General features: G+C 40.1%; 1 protein-coding gene across 3 annotated transcripts in view; it reads left to right on the top strand.

Annotated features, from left to right (window-relative positions):
- LOC102785222 (putative uncharacterized protein MYH16) overlaps positions 1-22,025 on the top strand; it is a 57,177-nt gene that overhangs the window by 15,780 nt on the left and 19,372 nt on the right. For all 3 annotated transcript variants that reach the window (XM_087845261.1, XM_087845260.1, XM_087845262.1), the window contains exons 2-6: positions 1,315-1,521; positions 5,253-5,357; positions 8,755-8,841; positions 9,958-10,103; positions 12,283-12,373. In XM_087845261.1, the coding sequence (XP_087701387.1) occupies positions 1,315-1,521; positions 5,253-5,357; positions 8,755-8,841; positions 9,958-10,103; positions 12,283-12,373 (636 nt within the window). The remainder of the gene's footprint in view (positions 1-1,314; positions 1,522-5,252; positions 5,358-8,754; positions 8,842-9,957; positions 10,104-12,282; positions 12,374-22,025) is intronic.

The raw sequence follows: 22,025 nt of genomic DNA, 5'->3' as shown, positions 1-22,025 counted from the left end.
TTATATATACTTTTATAGTTTACAATGTATCACAAAACAGTTTCTTTTGGTTTAAGAATTCAGTCTCCAGCACAACAGTATCTGATAGATGATTGTACAATGCCAATGTTGTTTTTTTTACTGGTTTTAGCTTAAAGGCCATTGATATTAAGCTCCCTTTTATAATTACATCTTAATTACAGTCCATTAAAAGACAGTGGAATCACACTCATGATCTATCAATTTAAGGGATAATGTCAATTTAAGAGACTGCTACATAAATTTCTAATGTAGAAAATGCCAGTGCATTATGAAACCCAAGGGCAGGATGGTACTGTAATAAAAGATTTTTACAGAATTATAAGTACAGGTAGGACAAGCTATTGTATAGCTTGACTGAACAACTTCCTTTCTGCAGTTCTGTGTATTTCATATCTCACTATAGAAAAATGAATGTATGTGCAAATTTGTTTGCACATACCCTTTGTGTGTTAAGTGCTTGTATTCCATTCATACCTGGTAATACCTGTTTAGTAGTGACGAGGTAAAAGGGTTAAAGGTGCAAACAGCTCTGCACAGAAACTTGTGCGAGGAACTTTTAAAAAAAGCACGGAAAGTCCTCCAACCAAGTACTTTTATGGAAATAAATGCAGATGGAAATGTGGTCGCTTGATCATTTCACAAATGCCCAGATATCTGGGTATGCTATTTGCTCATTTCTAAATGCCTTGCCCATGATGACTGGCCTATAAGAAAGTAACTGTAACAAAAGCAAAGCTCTCATAATGTGGCCCTTTCACTACTGTTATGGATGGCAACTGATTAAGTGATCTGGTGTTTGGTAGAACTTGCTTATCTGGTTGGTAATACACGTGACCGTGTTACTTCTTAGCAGTACTATATTAAGGCAAGTGCACACTGACAGAGAGACGGTTCTTTGTGAAAGAGAATAAATTTCATCCTGTGGTAAGATTATCTTTGCATGAACGTCTTGAGGTTTGCTTCAGCTTCTTTAATTCAGCAAATCCCTTCATATTACATGTTTATCCTTAGCCTTTTACTAACAGTGTCAGCTTTTTCTTACCTTATCTTGCCCTTCTTTAAACTCCACCGACACTGAGTTTGACAAAACTATTATGTTGCTGCATAAAAGATCTTTTACAACTAGATTAGAAGTTGATACAAGGTCTGAGGACTGTGCAAAAAACAGTAAAACTGGACAAAAAATATTATTCGTAGGATATCTGGCACAAAATGAAATCCAGCCAATGCAATAATCTCCATAATACAGATTCAGTCAGTTGAAAAGTAAGTGATTTAACTCTTAACCCCCAGGAGCAGGAGAGTGCTCAGGTATCTGAGCATCGCTGTGCCCAACTGGAGAAGGCAAGGCGCGAGCTGGAGCGGCAGCTGGAGGAGGAGGAGGTCTGCTCAGCCCAGCTGGCCCTTCACAGAGACAGGCTGGAGGCCGAGTGCAGCAGCCTCAGACGAGACCTGGAAGAGCTGGAGAGCGCTCTGACTGTAGCTGAAGAGGATAAACAGGTAGGGCATTTTTGGATCTTCGTGATATGATAATCTCTGGAACAAGGATTTTTGCGCAGAAAGAGAAGGACTGATTTGTAACATGGAAGGAGCATTTAGGAAGACAACAGATTGGCAGATGAAGGTACAGTTGTCATCCAGCTCTTTAATTCAAAACAAGCAGTAGCCATGCAAGGAAACTAACAGACTGCAAGAAGCACTGAAGCCAGTGGATTTTGGCAAGTGGGAGGTGGATGGCTGGTGGTACACTTAATATGGTAACAGGCTGACTAAGTTAGACAGGTTAGCCAATCATAAAAGTAACAAAGTGAGGAAATAATATTGCCAGAAATGCACAAAGTCACTGATGACTAAATAAAACATGACATAACTTCAAACCATGACAAGATTATAGTTTCAAAAAGTAACACTAGGGCAGGGGTGGGCAATCTCAGTCCACGAGGGCCGGTGTCCCTGCAAGTTTTAGATCTCACCTTGGGTCAACACACCTGAATCACATGATTAGTTCGTTACCAGGCCTCTGGAGAACTTCAGGACATGTTGAGGAGCTAATTTAGCCACTTAAATCAGCTGTGTTGGTTCGAGGACACATCTAAAACCTGCAGGGACACCGGCCCTCGTGGACTGAGGCTGTCCACATTACTCGGGTATTTTTGAAAACGCAGATTTTTCTATGCGTTTGCACCTTTCGTCCACACGTAAACGGCGTTTTTGGTCACTGAAAATGGAGATTTTTAAAAACTCCGGCCAGGGTGGATATTTTTGAAAACTCAGTTTTTTGCATTTACGTGTGGACGAGAAAAACGGAGAAAACACAGCGTCAAAGGTGTGCGCCTTTTTTGACGTCACACTGTGCGCCACATTATTGTTTTGGTGAAATGAATTTCTACAATACTGTTACTGTTAATTGTTCTCTCTGCAGTGCTTAAATGCTTACATATACACACACAGTTACTGTCCCTCCACACATACCACTCGGTTCTGCTTCTATTCTATTTCCCACCGAGGCTTCTAGACTTCTGATTGGCCAACATTTCTGCACGGTTAGGACTATATCGCCACCTGTTGCTTTGGCATGTTCCTAGCAGCGTTTTCCTTCATTTCTGCGTTTACTTTATTTTTTAAAACGAAAACGGAAAATCTCAGTTTTCAAAAATACCCGTGTACGTGTGGACGTAGCCTGAGATTGCCCACCCCTGTACTAGGGCCATATGTCTGTCTGTGTAGGATCTCAGTTGTCCAGGTCATGTTAGTCTCAGGAGCTGGAAAAGTCTGGTTTTAAAAACTGAAGAAGCCTCTTGGACTCTAAAAAGTGCAGTCGCCTTCTTTTCAAACACATAGACCATCACTTTTCCAAAATATTAAATCTGAATGTAATTTGTTTGAAGTAATTAGCATTAAGTAGCATAGTGTTGACTGGTGGAACATTGAGCACCAGTACTGAAGAACCAGTCTGAAAAATAAAAACCAGAAAGCATAAAAAATGGAACCGAAACCCAAACAATAGTTTCTGTTTTCAGTGAACATTTTTTCATCCATTATTATCTGTTTTAGAGAGATTCAGACATCTGTTCAATCCCTGACTCTGAACGGTTATGAAATGTTAATCATATGTCACAGTATTACCTAGGGATGCACCGATACCACTTTTTTGGAAACGAGTACGAGTACGAGTACTTGCATTTCAGTACTCGCCGATACCGATACCGAGTACTTAATAAAAACATGATTTAAATTTACAGGTAACAGCTTTAGTCCTATAATTTAACAAAAACAAACAAACAAGGGACTAGTTTGGAATTAAGAACATTTATTTAAAATGAAAAGCATGTTGTATGCAACATATTACAGAATAAATAATTATAAAAAACAAAATTTAATTTTAAATTTGTTCGTCTGTTTCTCTGTTTAGAAGTCTCACTAGCACAGTCACAGCTGGGATGACATCAGAGGCTAGTGCGTCGTAGCTGCTCACTTTTTTAGTTAGTTCCTCAAAGGGGGCGAGGATGGCAACAGTCGTCTCCATAAGAACCCATTGGTGAGCGGTGAGATAGTCAGGGAGTTCGTGCTCGGACACGCCCAGCACTCGCTTTTGCTCAATGAGGGACTGGAGCATGTAATACGTGCTGTTCCAGCGCGTCTGTACGTCCTGCTGCAGTCTCTTTATTGGCTGGTTGAGCTGTCCCTGAATGTCCTCGAGGTGGGAGTAGGCTAAGGCGGAATGTTTAAAATGCCCAACTATTTTCCGTCCCACTGCTATAGCATCAGCTATGCTCCTCTGTGCTAATGAGCGTGGGTAAATAAGCGTGGGTAAATAAGTGTGGGTAAACTCTTTGTACTCATTGTCGTGTTTTTGGTGCTTGATTAAATTGTTTTTGTTAAATACGCTACCTTTTGAGCCTCCTCTGGACAATTTTGCTGAGCACAATTTGCAGTCCGCCTTTGTTTTTGCATCTTCGTTCACTTTGAAATAGTTCCACACGGCTGACTTGTCTCGCCTGCCATTCTCCCCGCTCTGAGCTGCAGCCGGGGCCTGGGGGCGGGCACTCGGGGGCCTGGGGGCGGGCACTCGGCGCCTGTGATTAACCCCTTACATGCCGCTCAAACATAGACAGGTCTCAGACCGTGGTATCGGTCCCCGGTATCGGGGGACTTTTAACGAGTACGAGTACTTTAGAAAATGTGGTATCGAGGCCGATACCCGATACCAGTATCGGTATCGGTGCATCCCTAGTATTACCTGTTTCTATCCAGATCTCAGGTAAAACATCTTCCCACCAAGAGTGCTTGCGCTCTTTTATTTTTTTTGTTTTTCCACGCTTTGCAGAAGCACGGTCTTCTCTGTGCAGAAACTAACAAGAAAGGGCTGTTCTGACACCTCCGTTACAGCCCCTGCCCCCCAAACCCCTTTATCTATTTCACTGAGGTGTATTAAAGGATTAGGATCCTATCTTTGTTCAGGAATGCTGCAAAAACGTGTTGCGCTCACAACTCTGTGCGTGACAGTGAATTAAGATTTCTCTGGGTAGCAAAGCAGTGCTGAGTTGGGAATTTACTCTGAACAATTTGATCTGCTCCATGATGTTATAAATTTGATCCTCTAGTTATATGATGATTGTTTTTTTTTTTGCTGAGTGGCCTCCTGTGTGGCAAAGATACAGTAAGAGGGAAATGTCAGGGGGCTCAGAGAAGAGAACAAGACCAGACTGGTTTGATGGCGCAAAGCTTTGAAAAAGAAAATGATAAGACCTCCTCTGATGCCACAATAATCTTTTAGCTGGACAAGATGTGAGTAGAAAGTTTCGACTCACCTGTTCACTCTGAAATTTGTTGAAAAGCATGTTAGTGTCCACGTACCTCAGTCTGCTGCCTCGTCTTGTTTTGCACATTTTTAACTCTCACCTTTCTCTCTAAGAGAAGACAAAGCTTTGATGTCTATTAGAAAGAAGGATCGTGACATCTGTTTCTGTCATGAAAGGAGACAATTGTTTTATGGTGTGGCTGCAGTCACAGGCTACAGACTCAAACTGCTGTATTCACAAGCAATCATGGTTACATGCCCAAGCAAACAGCGGTAGCTACAGAGGGAAGGGTTTTAGCGGAGTTAGATAAGAAGAAAATCTATGTATAGATAGTTTAGCTTGGTCATTTTTTGAATGAATAAAATATTATCTGATGTACAAAGTGGCTAAAAATTGCTATTAAGTTACAACCTGTGTCTGTTTTCATAGATGTCACACAGTGAGGTAAGGACGCTGTCAGAGCAGCTTTTTCAGAGGGATGAGGTGGTGCAGAAGCTGCAGAAGGAAAAGGAACATCTGGTGGAGCTCAGCCAGGTATGCTGTTAAGTGTATGCTACTGATATACATACACACCTGGGCTAATGTCTGTTAATAGCTAAGCTCCATAAAACTAGAGTTTACATTTTCCATAATGCAAGTAAACTGCTTTTCTTTTGTTGGCCTCATAAATGCCCTCATGCCTAATATCTCTCCAAATCCACTCCTTTCATTTATAACATAGATTGGAAATCACAGCCAAGGAGACAAGGTTTATTTTGGTCATTTTTAGAGGACTTTATGGGTAATGATGGATACCTTAACCCATTGCAACACTGTTAGTTTCCCAAAACTGATAAACTCCTCCAAAGCAACAGGGTTAGGGTTTGCACTATGCAACTGTTTTCACCCACTGAGTTGTATGAGAGATTAAAGGTGCCCTATGAAGGTTTCTTATTGCCCTAGAAGACATGTTTACATTCACTTTTGTTTACTTTGGCGTGTGGTTAGTGGCTCAGCTGCAGGGGAGGGGTGGAGCAGCGGGTTCAGGGTGCGGTTGCAGGGGAGGCTGACAGCCACCTGAGCTCCATCATCTTGTCATGGCTCCCCAATAAAAGATGTGCTGGGACATGAGGTGGGAGGTGTGTGTGCTACAAGCAGGGCAGCTGAAAAGTTGACCAGTGAAAAACACAGAGCAAATAAAAACGTGTGCAACTGCAAACGCTGTTGGTGTCAGGGCAGTTATTTCCACATTTACGAACTCTGATTATGTGTCCCTTTATTTTAGAAAAAGCATCGGACGTCATAAAACAAGATTGTTTAAAATAGATATATATATTGTCTGCAGCTTAGATCACTGAAAATGACGACTCAACACCTTTTTTGTTCAGAGAGTGGTTAGGGTAGTCAGAAGGTAGTATGATATAGGATATTTTAATTTTCACCATTAATGAAAATCTTCCTGCCAACTAAACATTCCTCTTAGTCATATTATAATTCTGTCATATAACAAACTTTTGATATTTTCCATTTTATCTTCATCATATACTCAGTAATTATCCCAGATATCCCAGAATACCGGAGTATTGGTAACACACAATAAATTACCACGTAAATTAACATCAACAGAAGCACACACAAGAAGTACAGCAGTGTTCTTCAATCTTGGTCATATACCTGAGTCATAGAGGTGGGAATCACCATACATCCCACGATACGATATTATCACAATACTTAACGCACGATATGATATTATTGCAATTTTTAAAAATACTTTGCGATATTCAGATTCTGTACATAAAGGTAAACTTTATCAATATTCATTTTATCTAATATCAAAGTCTCACACTCAGTCTTTCTCTCATTTCAGTTTTATTGTTGACAAACTGAACGGTTTGTATTACAGTCTAGTCCAACTTAACTGAACGCAACCATCTGGTACAATTATAGCTATTCTGAACTATGCAGTTTATGAAAACTATGCAGCCCCTTCAGCAACTGAAGAATTTGGAAGTAAATTAAAACAAAATATAATTTTACATTAAATAAAAAAGTTTTAAACTTAATTAAAATAAAACATGTCTTAAATTAAAATAAGTAAACTGTCATGTTTATTGCTGCCATAAAAAAAGTTAAACACATTTGGACAGTGAAGGAATGTCAGGATTCTTGCTCAGAAAAAGGATCAACATGCTCTGAAGTCAGAGCACAAAAACCTTTTTTGTAACAAAATATCGATTTCTGCTGTCCCTGTATCCATACATTATTAGCAAACAAAATATCACGATACTACACAGTATCGATTTTTTCCCCCACCCCTAGTGAGTCACCTGCACAGAAGGTTCTGACTTGCATCTGTAATCATTACGTGTACAACACACAGACATAGATTTCTAAATAAGTCACAGACCGATAAAATCCTAGAATTTCACACCAAATTAGAGAGCAAATTTTGTGGGTGGACTGTACTACACAGCAAGCAATATTATTTGTCAGTTAATTACGTTAAAATATTAAAAGATGTACCAACAGGACAAACATGTTTAACCAATCCAATTCATGTCCACAAAGTCTAGTTCACTAGTGGAAATCAAGCCTAGCCAACAGCAGTTGGTTAATATTAATCCAGGCAGCCACGCCCCAGATTTTAAGTCTTAACAAAGTGCAAACAGATTTCATTAACTGTGGAGCTATTTAATTAGAGATTAAAAATATTATTTGCACTAGGCTGTAAACATGTTATTCTTATGACTTGTTGGAAATCAATGGAGGTGATTCACTTTTACAGCCAGCCTCAAGTGGCCGTTACAGGAACTGAAGGTTTTTGGCGTTTAAGCGTTTGCTCCTTTTTTCAGCCCATTCCCTATAACAGACCATAAATTTGTACATGAATAGATTATCTTTTGCACTTGAAGCAAATGTTCTAATCTCAAAGTATGCATGTGCACACTTTAAAAAATATCTGTTTGCATTTTATTGGAAAACATGGTAAATGGACTGGTTCTTATATAGCGCTTTTCTACTCTTTCTGAGCACTCAAAGCGCTGTACACAACTTGTACATTCACACCCATTCGCACAAGCACATCTTTCTAAGTGCTTTCTAAGTAACATTCACACTCCGATGGATGCATCGGAGAGCAATTTGGGGTTAGTATCTTGCCCAAGGATATTTGGCATGCAGACTGGGGAAGCCAGGGATCGAACCACCAACCTTCCGATCAGTAGATGACCTGCTCTACCACCTGAGCTACAGCCACCCCAAATTTCCATTTAAATTGTAAATTTAACTCTTCCGTTCCCAAAAGCATACAGGGACGCTCCACTTGCTGTTTGACTCAGAATAAAACATGAGTTTAGGAAAATGGAACCATATGGCCTGTGGACAGAAGTGGCACTCGTGATAAATGTGCTCTTCACCAGACACAGACCAGTCTCCTAGAAAAAAAGAGAGAGATCTGAAGAATTCGCAGCCCTCAACAACCTCATCTTCCTTATGACAGCTATAAGAGGCCCTGTTTGCTAATTCCTCCCAGATGGTTCAACCAGTAGTAGCAGTCTTCTTCATTGTGTAATCCATGTGGACAATTTAGCATTAGTCCTCATTATGTTCCTACTGTTTGCTGAACATGTCTCAGATTATGGATTTGGCCTGGAATACAAGGAGACGCCTGTGGGGAAAAGATTTAACACAAAGAGCACGCACTGCTGTTTGAGTGAGTTTAGTCTTCCTGTTTGATGCTTCGCTGCTTTTGCTCCCTGTTGATGAAAAGACAGATAAAAAACATCTCATCTATCAGATCAAACTGAAGATGACTTCTGACATTTTCATGGTTAAGCAAACAAATAAATCATATCTTTCCAAAGTACAAATATGGCAGACAGATGGACATGAGACAGACATTTAAGGACACATGTGCAGTCCAGGCTCAGACATCTTTTATCGCCCTCCACAGCAGGCCATTGAGGACCTGCAGAGTGAAGAGGAGAAAGTCAACCTGCTGACCAAAGAGAAAACCAAGTTGCAGATGCACACTGAAGATGTATGTACATATTTTTCAAATTGAACATATAGTTGATACCATATGCACTACACAAATGTTGTTTTTTTTCAATATTTATTCTGTAATTTCTGAATTTTGCAATGTGTTATAGCTCAGTGCGCTTTCAAATTAAAATGCAGGACTGTTCCGTCTAATTCCTCCCAAACGTGCTCACCTGGGTGTAATTGTAGGCTGTAGGGTGCTATACATGATGTAAAGCTGGTTAATGTCTTTGAATGTGTTGAGTCATTGTCTTACTGCAGGATGAAGGCCTGGCCAACCACGTTGGCTTTTAAACTGCTAAAATTCCAACAGCTACTCTATAATTTTGGACGTCTGTCATTTGTGTTAGATGGAAAACTATAAACTCACTGGAAAGTATGTTAGGTAAGCGTTGCTAGCACTGCGTTTAAGCCTTTTTTACCTTTAAAATTGCTCTCATGGTTCGTGGCACATGGTTGCTGCAGATTGGTCAGCTGAACATTCATGATGCAAATCTGCCACCGATTACTCAGGAACTCAGGAGATCAAAGTGTGCAGAGAAAATATACACGACAACCTGAACTGTTGATACAAAGCAGGATGAACCCATCCTTTCCTGTTGTTTGTGACACATTCAGACCTTCCCATCCAAATGTATCAGCAGAAGTCAAGTAGTGTTATTTTATAAAATCTATAATATATTAATAACTGATAAAACATCTCTGATTTTATGAGACTACCTAGACTAGAGCTTTAACTATAGACTCCATGATAACTTATTTTAAATATAAGGTCAGTGCCATTACACTGGTGTAACATTTGCATCCAACAGAAACACACATGTTGTACACATTAAAAGTAATAATAAGCTTATGAACTATTCAACAGTAAAGTGAGGAATGGAAACTCGTGGTTATTTAACTTAATTGTAACCCTGTTAGCCAATACAGCTTGGCAAAAATAGGGAAACACTGAAACATGTAATTTCACACATAAAAATTGTCAAATATAATAAATGGTGATTATAAAATATATTAAAAAGTGGCACAAAGCATTTCACTATTTGCAATTACAGTCAAAAAATATTGTTAAACCCTATTATTGAATCTGTCCTGTAACTTTCCTCGTGCTCAGTTGGAGTACCAGCTGGAACAGGAGCGCCATCAGCGTGCTGAGCTAGAGAAGAGCAGGAGGAGGCTGGAGGGGGACAGCAGATCTTCGCAGGACAGTCTGGGAGAGATGGAGAAGATGAGGAATGGTCTGGAAGACCTCATTAAAAGGTCAGTCAAAGACGCGCTGCATGCTTATAGCGAACTTTTCAGAGTAGATGGGAAAAAAGCCAGTCAGCCAAAGTACTGTTTACTCCTGACACCAACAATTTGAGGCTAAAGCTACATTCTGTTAAATTCTGTTGGGAAATTTTGCAGAGGTTTTCATAGTTTCACAGAGATCTTCAATGATCTTCCGACTTTTTTTCTAGTGTAACTCTGAGGCTTGCATCTCAGGGGTCTGCTGAATCATCCTGCTAATTACTGAGTAGACTGTCTGTAAAGACTCTGTTGATTCCCAGAAGATAAATCCAAACGTCCTTGTTGATGCCTTTGCTTTATTGCTAGCATTACCAGAGGGTCAAAATGTTGGCTTTTATATTAAAATTGATTAACATAGACATTTAGACAATGAAAAATCCAAATAATTAACAGTTTTCTTAAAAACCAAAGTGAGACTGATATGTTTAACTGTTGTATTACTTAAGAAAATATGTTACAGATGTCCACAATTTCACCAGGACCTATAATTTTATTTGGGGCCACCATTATGAAAAGATTTTGAATCAGAATTCTTAATTTATGCTAATTAGCTAACGTTAGCATATTTGTAATGCTCTGTGAGATTTTCTGTTTACTGTATCGGTACCAAAATATTAAAAAGTTTGCAGTGTGCCTAATGGCTGAAGGTTTTTTGTACTATAATACAGTACTATATATTGTATACTGTGGTTGAAAATTATACAGGATATTGTTGTTATTTCCAGTTTGATCCTATTTGTAGTTTGTGGCATCACTACCTCATGGTCACAGTGGCTAAACATTGTGTGTCTGTCCTGTGGGTGGGGGAATAATAGTCATTCAGAATTTTTTGAGCTATACAATAAAGCATATTTGTTCAAAGAAGAAGACACACAGGTATTATTTCAGGTCAAATTTCTAACTTGAGAAGCCTGGAGACTCTCTTGGAAAACATTAGCATTAGCAATTTTAAAGCTCCAGCCTATTGAAGTCAGTACAACAGATATTTTATTCTTTGAGACTGTCTATAAGGTTAAATCAGTCAAAAGGTGGTTAAAGAAAGGACATAAACAGGGCACCATTATTAACACAAACATTTTCACAAACTGTGCATTTATCACAGCCATCATGATGGGCGGTAAACCCGTCTCTAAAACATTTATATCAGCCTATCTAAGTCAGAAAACATGGGGTGAATTTTTTCCCCCCATTTAGACTATATGCAAGTGACAACAAGTCTTATCTACTGTTGTCTTTTAATAGTCCACTGAACTGGAACCTAATCTGATCTGATCTACTATCCCAAGGGAAGAGAGAGCCTGATGGACTTTGGAAAATTTCTCCCTCTTGTGTGCGGCTTATATCCTGAGGCAGCAGAGCTTGGACTCTATGAGACTACATTGTATCTGCTCCATAGTCCTTTTGCATCTCTTTTAAGGTGTATGTACCTCTAGGGATTCACTAAGATCCCAGCATGTTGTTATCTGCCCAGTGATATAAAAACAGTCTGTACCCTACCCTGCAGCAACAATCTACTGAAGGCAAAAGCCTCCTGTCAGAAAACAAAAGTACAGTGCGCACCTACAATATTGTCTCCGTAACAAAGTTAAAACTTGTTCTCTTTGGCACTAATTGTTGCGTGACCTTCTTGAACATTAACAAAGTGAGTGACTCACTTGTTGCTAAGATACTATGGTATTCAAACAGTACTTATTGTCAGAGGATATTAAATCTGCCACTCAGTATAACACAGTCTTTAGTCCAGTGAAGCGTCACAGACATGGTGTTGCGATGTTGTCAAAGCACATACATATACAGAGCCTCACAAATGTGACCAGAAGGTCAGATGGAGCAACCTTTTCATGTGACTGGTGCTCCTTTGTATTTGCTGTTGTTGCTCTGCTTTTAAAGCACTATTTTTTGTGCCGTGTGAAACACATTAAAGAACATTGTCGTAATGTGTGTAATGTTTATATTTATCAGTAGTTCAGTTTTAGATGTCCAGCCCCAAAATCACGCGGTACCATGATGCTGCCTATATTAGCTAGTCCGGGGGTTTTTAAATGCAAGAGAAACTGTAGGGTTTTGGGAAACAGTTTTTGTGTTTTCTGAGCAAAAAACTTCCTCTATGCTCATTAATTTCAATTATATATTCCTTTTCTCATTAAAGGAAGGAGCTGGAGATCAGCAGTACCAGCTCCAAACTAGAAGAAGAGGAGGCGCTTAACTTTGGACTGCAGAGGAAGACTAAGGAGCTACAGGTAAGTTTGCAGTTTGTTGTTTGTCTTCTGTCATTTAACACTAGCAGTCTTGTTTAACAATCGCATGGTGAGACCTAGCAGAAAGAAAAAAGAAATCACACACCCAAACAGGTGATATTAAATTTCACTTCAATTTTATTTATATTTATATAGCACCAAATCACAACAAACGTCACCTCAAGGCGCTTTATATTGTAAGGTAGACCCTACAATAATACATAGAGAGAAAAACCCAACAATCATATGACCCCCTATGAGCAAGCACTTTGGCGACAGTGGGAAGGAAAAACTCCCTTTTAACAGGAAGAAACATCTGGCAGAACCTGACTCAGGGAGGGGCGGGGCCATCTGCTGCGACCTGTTGGGGTGAGAGAAGGAAGACAGGATAAAGACATGTTGTGGAAAAGAGACAGAGATTAATAACAAGTATGATTCTACGGAGCCCCGCAGGGGACATGGGAGAAAAAAAAATTAAGATCTCGCAAAACAAACTCGGGATCTTGCAAAACTTTTGCGAGATCTCGCAAAAGTTGAATTCCAACAATGGCGGCAGCTACTTAGTTGTAATATTACTCTTTCTGGGTCACAAGATACACTTTTAAGATATTTTCAGGCGTGAATGTAGTTGTGTAAACGTCAGATACCTGCTCAGTTTACAAGACATCACATATTTGCAAAAGTGCTCCGACGTTTTCGGAGATCTGACACCCACTAGCTCGAATCGTGCCTCGACGTCCCGGTCGGCTTCGAGCTGGCGGCCTCCGAAGAATGCGGCTAAAACTTTTGCGAGATCTCGCAAAACTTTTGCGAGATCCCGAGTTTGTTTGTTTTTTTTCTCCCATGTCCCCTGCGGGGCTCCGTATGATTCAATTCAGAGAGGTCTATTAACACATAGTGAGTGAGAAAGGTGACTGAAGAAGAAACACTCAATGCATCATGGGAATCCCCCAGCAGCCTATGCCTATTGCAGTATAACTCAGGGAGGATTCAGGGTCACCTGGTCCAGATATAGGGTGGTAGTTATCCATAGAAATGTAAATATGCTTTTCAATGTTATAAGGTTGAGCATTTTAAAATGGGAGTCTAGTTGGACTCATTCTGGAGTCTCAAGTGTTCATTAGCAAAAATGCAGTTTTTGGCGCTTCTGCTTTGACCTCATTCTCTGCGTGCTCACAGTTTAGTTCACTCAGATTCAAATAAACCAAGTTATCGTCATACTTGACTCTATGATATAGTATTATATAATATAACTGTTTGTGCTTTTTTTACATGACCAAGAAAAGCAGTCATGTCTTTGTTTGACCACTTAATGTTTTAGAAAGCAAAACAGTTCAAACAGATAAGTGTACAAATGTAAACCAGCCTTTTGTGGCCCGTGGCCTTACCCTTTGGTAATGATTTCTTGTTATCATCAATCATTTTTTAGCTATTTCCCAGAACAGGCTGAATGTGTCAGCTCAATGTGATGTTTCCACATTTGTCACCAATGTCACTGACTCTGTCGCTCATTCTGCTAGTAGCTGCAGCGCTGTTTACTGTCCATCACCTGTGGCTCACACACTTAAAAGCATCTGTTTACTCTTGCAAAAAGCTTTTTTCACTAATGTCACGTTCCTGATAAAATACTGGTAGCTAAGTTGACTGAGCTCACGCACAGCACTGCTGAAAGACATGTGGAGACCTTTCTTATTGGTTTGATAGTCATCAGCCAGACACCGGGGCTGGTATGCTCCTTTCATCTGCAGCCTTTAATTTCTAAAAATGTTCAAAGAGCTATAAAGAACTGTACGTGTCCTGTGTGCATGTCGTGATGAAATTTGCTCAACACTGAGCTGGCTTATCAAGTTAGTCATTACTAATCAACACAGAAAAGGTATTTTAGTTACCTTTATAATAGTAACTGTAATATTTAGTTGAAGTGGCTTTTGTAGACTGGCTTCTAAGTGGAGTTAAAAGCTGTTAAAACTGTTGTTTTACAAAGACAAACAGTGAGCCCAGCTGTAGGTTTCAACACGGCAGAAAAAAGGCATTCCTGTCTTTTAGCGAAGCTGCTGGGCTCTGCTATGTGATTGGAGCAGTCGCTTCAAGCTCCAAGCATGTCAGGAAATGATTAGAACGCACTGGCTACTTCAGTTTGAGTCTCAAACAGTTGCTGCCTCATTCTGATTATTGTACATTGCCACTACTTGAATTATTCAGTGTCTTCAATTAGCATTATACTGCATATAGGTCATGACATCTCTAATAATCACCAATATTTTGTTGGTTTTATCATTTCAAACTTCATTCTCTGAAGCTTCCTGCTTCTCTGCAGAGACAGCACAGACAGCTTGATTGAGGATATTGTGGCCTTACATTTATGATAAGCTGGGTAATAAAATGAAATGCCATATTTCCATGTTTTTCTGTTATTTTCAACCTCATTCTTGAGTTTGCCACTCTTATTCCCATTCCGGTCAATGCAATACCTCAAATCCAATATTTGGATTCAAAAATGAACTGAGTAGGTCAAGTTTATTATGATCTACCGGCATGCATTGACTTTTTGCCTTCCAGGTGAATAATTGCAAAGCATTATTACTGTTATAGTAGGCAGTAGATATTTACTATCAGCTGACTCGGGGTTGAGAATGTTTTTACAACCTCTCATCAAGGCAAAGTGGATTAAATGCTAAAAAAAACACCTTAATGTGTCTTATCACTAAATTTCACTTGAAGTATCAAAATTAAAAATACTTAGTCTGTGAGAAAATGTTATTGCTATATGGATTCAAGACGCTGTTTGTGAGTCTGGAGTTATGTGACCTGATTTCCCTAAAACAAGAGGATCTAGTGATGGTCTCCAGAGGTGGCAGCCAATGATTTTCTGGGCAGTGTTAATTACTAGCCTTCCTGTTCTCACTCGTGACCCTGCCTACCACAACACTCAGGCAGTAGGAGAGGACGCTCTCCACTGAGGAACAATAGAAGGCCAGCAGCAGCTGGGACAGGGGCGCCGAGTCTAACTGATTGTTACTGGTTGGCGAGGAAATCTTTGATCCATGACCAGGTGGCAGAGGGGATGTGAAGGTGGTCCAGTCTTTTGCTGAGGATGTCTGGGATTATTTTGTTGAATGCTGAGCTGTAGTCCATGAAGAGCATCCTTACGTTGCGCTCTGTAAAGGGTGATGGTGATGGCATCCTCCTTGGACCGATTTGCTCTTTAAGGAAACTGGTAGGGGTCGAGGGAGGAGGGCAGACAGTGTCTGATGTGCTGAGGCACTGTCTGTTTGAGACACGACTACAGACGTGAGGGAGAGATAAAGGATGATAAAGAGTGAAAACCGTAAATCCCATCCACGACCACTAGTGCATCCACACTGCATATGCACGTGAAGACACAGCAAAGTCATTTGGAAGTTTTGATGCTTTACAAAAAACAAAGATTTGTCGTTTAACTTTCAAAATAGTATTTCTCAACAAAAGATAGTGCTGCACCTCATTTGTCTGTCGGTGACAGGAAAAGGACTGCTGAGTTATCACACTGTAAACTTCTTTGGAAGTAAATCTTTCTCACTGCAGACATTTGGGCTTGTTACAGCAGGAGAAACACAGGTGCAGCTTGTAAGATTATCGATGGATTTAAATATTCCAGTAAAACACGCCGGCCGACATACCGGTGCATCGTCAGGGAAACACCTGAATGCAAGTTGTAATTAATGGGGTTAGCTACACATTGTGTTTATTAAGTCAGCATGGGATAGTTCGATTGTGGAAATGTTTTTTAAACTTCTTTTCGAGATCTTTGCATGTAAGGTCAAAAGTAGCATCACTAACTGGTGATACTTTCAAAGTGTTGTTGAGTTGAGAGTGAGCTCGTTCATTGTTCCGTCTGAGCAACTATAGGAAGTACAAGTGTAATAAATGATGAAGTGTACATCACATCTTTTGTACTAGATTACTGCTGTGCAGTGTTGGGGCGTAACGGAATACATGTACCGCCGTTACGTATTTAAAATACAAAATATGAGTAACTGTATTCCGTTACAGTTACCGTTTAAAAAGGTGGTATTTAGAATACAGTTACTTTGTTGAAATAAATGGATTACACGGCGGTACTTCCCTGTTTCATATTGTGGCGGGTCAGGCCTGTTTGGGTTTTGTTTGACAGCTACGTTCTGTTGTTCCAGGCGGCAGCGTTACGGTTGCCATGGTTACAGGGTGACGCTCTCTCTCTGCGTGTTTCCTGGGTGAGAGAGGCCTTTTTGTTGTTGTTGTGCTAAGCTAATAGGCAGAATGCTACATGTATAGCTCTAAAGAATGTAGCATCATAGGCAGTGTAGTCCGTGCTGCAGGGAGAATGGACTGCCATACCCGTTATGTGTCTGTGAGCGAGGGAGGGAGAAAAAGGAAAAGTACGAGCTGTCATCGAGCAAAAACGGGAGCTGGAAGCATGTAAATATAATAATAACCACTGCAGCCAAGAAGAGAGCCTGACGAGCCCAGTTGTAAGTAAGCTATTAAAACTCTACTGTACACCGTGTTCGTGTTTTCCTCCGAAACAATAAGTTCCGTTGGAGCAGCCGTTCAACGCCTCTCTCTGTCTCTCGCTAGCAAAGTTGACCCAGACAACAAAGTAAAGCTAGTTTTCGGCTACGAGCCCGACACAGAACCCACCGTATTAGCCAGAGGTCCCTTTACTACGGTTCGGAGCCGCGGACCTTCAGTAACAGTAATAAATCACAGCAATAGTACATTCATGTAGTTGTAAACAGCATGATAATATATTAAGTAATCCAAAGTATTCAGAATACGTTACTCTCATTGAGTAACGTAACGGAATACGTTACAGAATACATTTTGGGGCATGTATTCTGTATTCTGTAATGGAATACATTTTAAAAGTAACCTTCCCAACACTGGTGCTGTGTATTGGCTAGGCATGATAAAGTTAGCAGCCTATCACAGGCTTGGCTTATGTGTCTTTGGGTTTAGAAAAAACAGCAACATTTTTCAGTATTGAGTATTACTTTCAGCAGAGTTCAACATCTGGAGAGATGCAAAGTTTCATGGAGCTTTCAGTGACTGTGACCGGTCTATGGACTAAAACCACAGCGGCCTTTAGAGTGCAACAAAAAAGTGCCACCTAGCTGAACCTCGAATTTCAACAAAGCTAAAGGAAAAAGTCATCCCAGTTATTAACGAGTAATCTTTGGTGAGGCAGTGGAAAATCACCACAGCAGTGAGTGTATGCTGTACAGTGCAATTTAACTCACCATCTTTAGGATTGCAGGCACTGCAGAAGCAAGGGTAGAATAGCTATTTATTGTATGCATTATTTTCTCTGCCAATCTGGGAAGTATATACTAATGTTTTTCTGCTGAATCTTTCAATGGCATGCAGATAAAATCAAACAAGTCTGAGAGCTTTTATCTGTGTCACTGGTGCATGTTGCAGATAATGTGTTTTGTCTGTGTCTGTCGTTGAGTTCAGAGAGAGAGGGAGTGTTATGGGTTCAGGTGGTGCTTCTCTGTTCTGCCAGTGCCTCTGGGAGCCTGATGTTTCCTCCAGAGTTTGTCAGTAGTGAAAATAAAGAGCTCCTTTGTATCTAATTTGAGGAGTGAAAGACAATCCATGTGTCTTTGAGGGGTGCACATGTTTTCGCATTTACTGTAGCTGTGGCATCCTCTCACAATGAAGCTATTATATGTAAACTCCTCCTACCGATGAAGATGCAGGTGGACAGGCCAGCCAGCTGGACATCACCCACTGAGGTCTTTCCTTTGACGTAAAGGTTGCACGAATATGTCCACGCAAGCTGCTGCAGAATCAAAGAGACCGCTTTGTCTGTCGCTGACGATGAAGCCGCCTCTCCCTCTGTAGTATGCTGTAATTCAAAGCAGTTGGCCTAAAGAGAAAGCAGCCCTGCAGCCTTGATTTCTTACAGCAAACAAATCCTTTTTAGCAGTTTTATTTAGGGTTGTAAAACAGTTTACGCTCAGTCACAATCTGAGGGTTATCTCAATCTGTGAAGATAAAGCTCATTTTGTTTTTTTGTTTGGTCTGTAGCAGATGTTTTGCTAAAGGTGTTAGATCAGATTGGGCCACAGCGGTGATGAGCCTCGTATCCAGATTACGCTATTCAAGCTTTCTATTGTCCTCTCCCTTATAGCTACGTATGCTTGACGTGTGTATAATATGGGATCATGTGCTTTTGTGTCATTTGAAACATGTTTTTCACCCCTAAAAACACAAGCTGTGTGTACTAAGAGTCATCGTATTGCTAAAAGGTGTTTCTCAGACAAATGTTCAGACAAATGAGCACCTGTGGTGAACAAGTCATACTTCATACTTAGTACCAATAATTTCATCTATATCTTTACCTATGAAAAAAATAGTTGGGACGATGTCCGTGGAAGCTGTCAGCAACAAAAACTTTACGTCTGGAGTCTGTAGGTGGCCATCTGGTGGCATTTAAAACAACAAAGCATGCAGATTCCTGCACTATTGCCGTGATCTGAATTATGCTAGTGTTGTGCGAACAGTATAGATGCAGGGAAGGCCTCCCAGTTGTTCAGCTGGGGGGGTCTCACAGGATATCACTGCCCACACTGCTGACCATCCCCTCTGACACAAGCATGGAGACATCTGCACTGAGGCCACATCTGATTGCAATTTATAGACAATTATTATGGTTTCAGATTGAAGAGAAGGAAAAAGAAAACCGTAAGCACAAGCAATTATGGAGATCAAACCCTGCAACCATTCTCAGCAACGACGGCCTAATTCTGTTGTTTCCACCTCACTGCTTCAAGACTAGAGACATCTTTGTGGGTTCATTTAGAATCAAGTTCATGTTATTTAAATCAGTGTCTAAATTCTTCCTGCTACACATAAGTGGCCAGAATTACCCATGTAGCCTGGCTCAGACTTCTTAACACTCTTGGTGCATGATGTGTTTTTTGCAATTGTATTAGAGCCACAATGTTTACTTTGAGGGTGGTTTGAGGCTCTGGAAAAGAGGAATTTAACAAGAAACATATTTGAGTGGGGAACTGTCAGCGAGAGAAAAAGAGGCTGTGCATGCATGAGGGGGTGTGGACAGTAAAGTGCCGGAGGGGATCGACAGTGAAGCTATGTGTGTGTGTGTTTGTGTGTGTGCGCACGTGCGTGTCTCAGTGTGTGGGACACTCAGTCAGTCATTCAGTTGGGCTGCTGCTGCCTCACGATGGCTGTTCTCTCTGCAGAGGCGCTCCGCTGGCACGTGAGTTTTTATTTCGGTGTTTCTGTTTAAACGTATCAAAAATGATAAAAGGAATAAGTTAATGTCTCTGCGTGTTGTTTTTATTTAAAAATATTCTGTTGTTTATAATCAAAGATGGCACAAGTACAGGCGAGCTCTCCAGCTCTTGTCTGTACACATAGTTTACAGTACGTTTGTTATAGTTTGTTTTTGGGGGACATTTAGGCGCTGTGGCTTTCACCACTTGAGTGAAGTGGAGGTGTTGTTGCTGCGAGTGGCCCTGGGCTATCCGGCATGTCAGACACACTTCCTGACATTGAAACATAGATACAAATTGTAGATAACCAAGAGCATGACTCATCTTGGTTGAGTGCAGCCGTGCTGGGAAGCGAGCAATAAACTTTTATTAGTAATAAAAAAAGCAGTTTTGGCATGACATAAGTGGAACAGAAATGATCTGTGGATGATATACTTCTGTTAGAACATTCTGATGATTTTGAACAGAATCCAGTAAAATAAAATCAAAGCACAGTAGGTGTACACAGAGGGTACGTGTACTGTAAGCTGTGGTAGAGGGAGTTAAGCTTTCACTAAGAATAACAGTTTGTATTATGGGAGGATCTTTACCTTAATAAAATGTATATAAGTGTGTAAAATGCCTTGAGGCAACTGTTGTTGTGATTTGGTGCTATGTAAATATGCCTTAAGAGGACACTGGATATTTAAAGTTCAAAAGCAAAAGTGTTTAAAAAAATGACACTACGTTTTCTACACATTATAACATATTGTGCTAACTGATTCATTCATTCATTTTAGTGCTGTTAGCCTGTGCTGAGGTCTCATGAACCTGCTGGGAAGCTCATATTTTATTACACAAGTGTGTGTCCTGTCCTTCTTTTCCCCCCTGACCCCCAAACCGGATGGAGCAGATAGTAAAATGGGAGTTTTCCTTCCCACTGTTATCAAATTCATGCTCATAAGGAATTGTTTGATGACTGGGATTTTCCCTGTAATATTTTGGAGTCTTGACCTTAGAATATAAAGCGCCTTGATGTGCTTCTGCAACTGATTTGAATTGAATTGCATGTAAAAATCAAACGGATCATACAATTCACATGCATTTTACATGCAATCATAATAACTTCTCCTCATATCTAAGTGTAAACTTACATGAAGTGATTGAACAGAGTAGATATTCCTGGTTTTGTTCCAGGATTGTTTACGCTGCATAATTAAATATATTGTTGTATGCTGTGCGTGTTGTGGGCTCACACAGAGCAACAAACAGTTATGGCCACATTTATGTCAATGGTTAATTTAGATGTCTTTGGACTATGGGAGGAAGCTGGAGTACAGTGAGTATGCTGACACAGGAACAACATCCAAAATCTGCCCAATATATTTTGGATATTCATTTATTGTTTTTATGTTGGGCCAATAAGCTCATTATTTTATTTAAAACCAAAGTTGCATATTTAATCTTTTTGGCTCCATGGCAGATAAAACCCTCAGAGGAAGTGCATACCATGAAGAACTTGATCGACATCCTTTACCTGTACCAAATATGCACGATTGTCATTGTTCTACATAACTGTGGCTTTATAAACACAGTATCCTCTGCGATGAAATAGCTGAGTGTTCCAAAAATAACTGAAAATGCTTTGGTTATTTTCAGAGGTGGTCAGTTCACTGTAAAAAATAGTGCTGTTGTTGGTTTGCAAGGAATAAAGAATGTGTTGTGTAAAGGAAGCGGTTGTGCGTATTTAAAGATTTGTGTCATCATCAAAATGTTTTAAAAACCCTTGAATTGAGATGATGAAAGCAAGTTGCCACTTAGAATATGTGCAGTCATTTATTTAAATACTGTATATTCAAGGTAGATGCATAGTTGTAATTCATGCATGTGCATTAAATCAGCGGTCTCCAACCTTTTTTTGCGCCACGGACCGGTTTATGCCCGACATTATTTTCACAGACCGGCCTTTAAGGTGTCGCGGATAAATACAACAAAATAAAACTAGTACCGGTACCGAAAAAAAGAAGATTTATTCATAACACACCAGAAAAGACCCAGGAAAATCAAGTTAACGATAAAAACGATAACAAAATAACACTGAAAACCGATAAAAACCCTGAAAACTATACATTTCACACCTGAGCCTCAACCCTCGCGGACCGGTCCGAGGCCCGGGGGTTGGGGACCGCTGCATTAAATGGTACATATTAGTCATTCTTCATGATGATGCCATGCTTATATGAGAAGTAATTCAGCTGCTGCTGAAAAAGGTTACAAACCTGGAAGGAATAAACCTTACAAAATATATAGAAGACACCTGAAAATGATTTTGACTGATAAAATACTGCATGTATTCAGACCTTGATGCATCACTTACTTCAGGACAGGACCATAAAACCAAGAGCAAAAGAAAA

Source organism: Neolamprologus brichardi, chromosome 8 (genome assembly GCF_056152115.1).
Source record: "Neolamprologus brichardi isolate AB-2024 chromosome 8, ASM5615211v1, whole genome shotgun sequence".
Lineage (NCBI taxonomy): Eukaryota > Metazoa > Chordata > Actinopteri > Cichliformes > Cichlidae > Neolamprologus > Neolamprologus brichardi.
The sequence above is the reverse complement of the archived record's forward strand: the minus strand, read 5'-3'. Positions and strand labels throughout refer to the sequence as shown.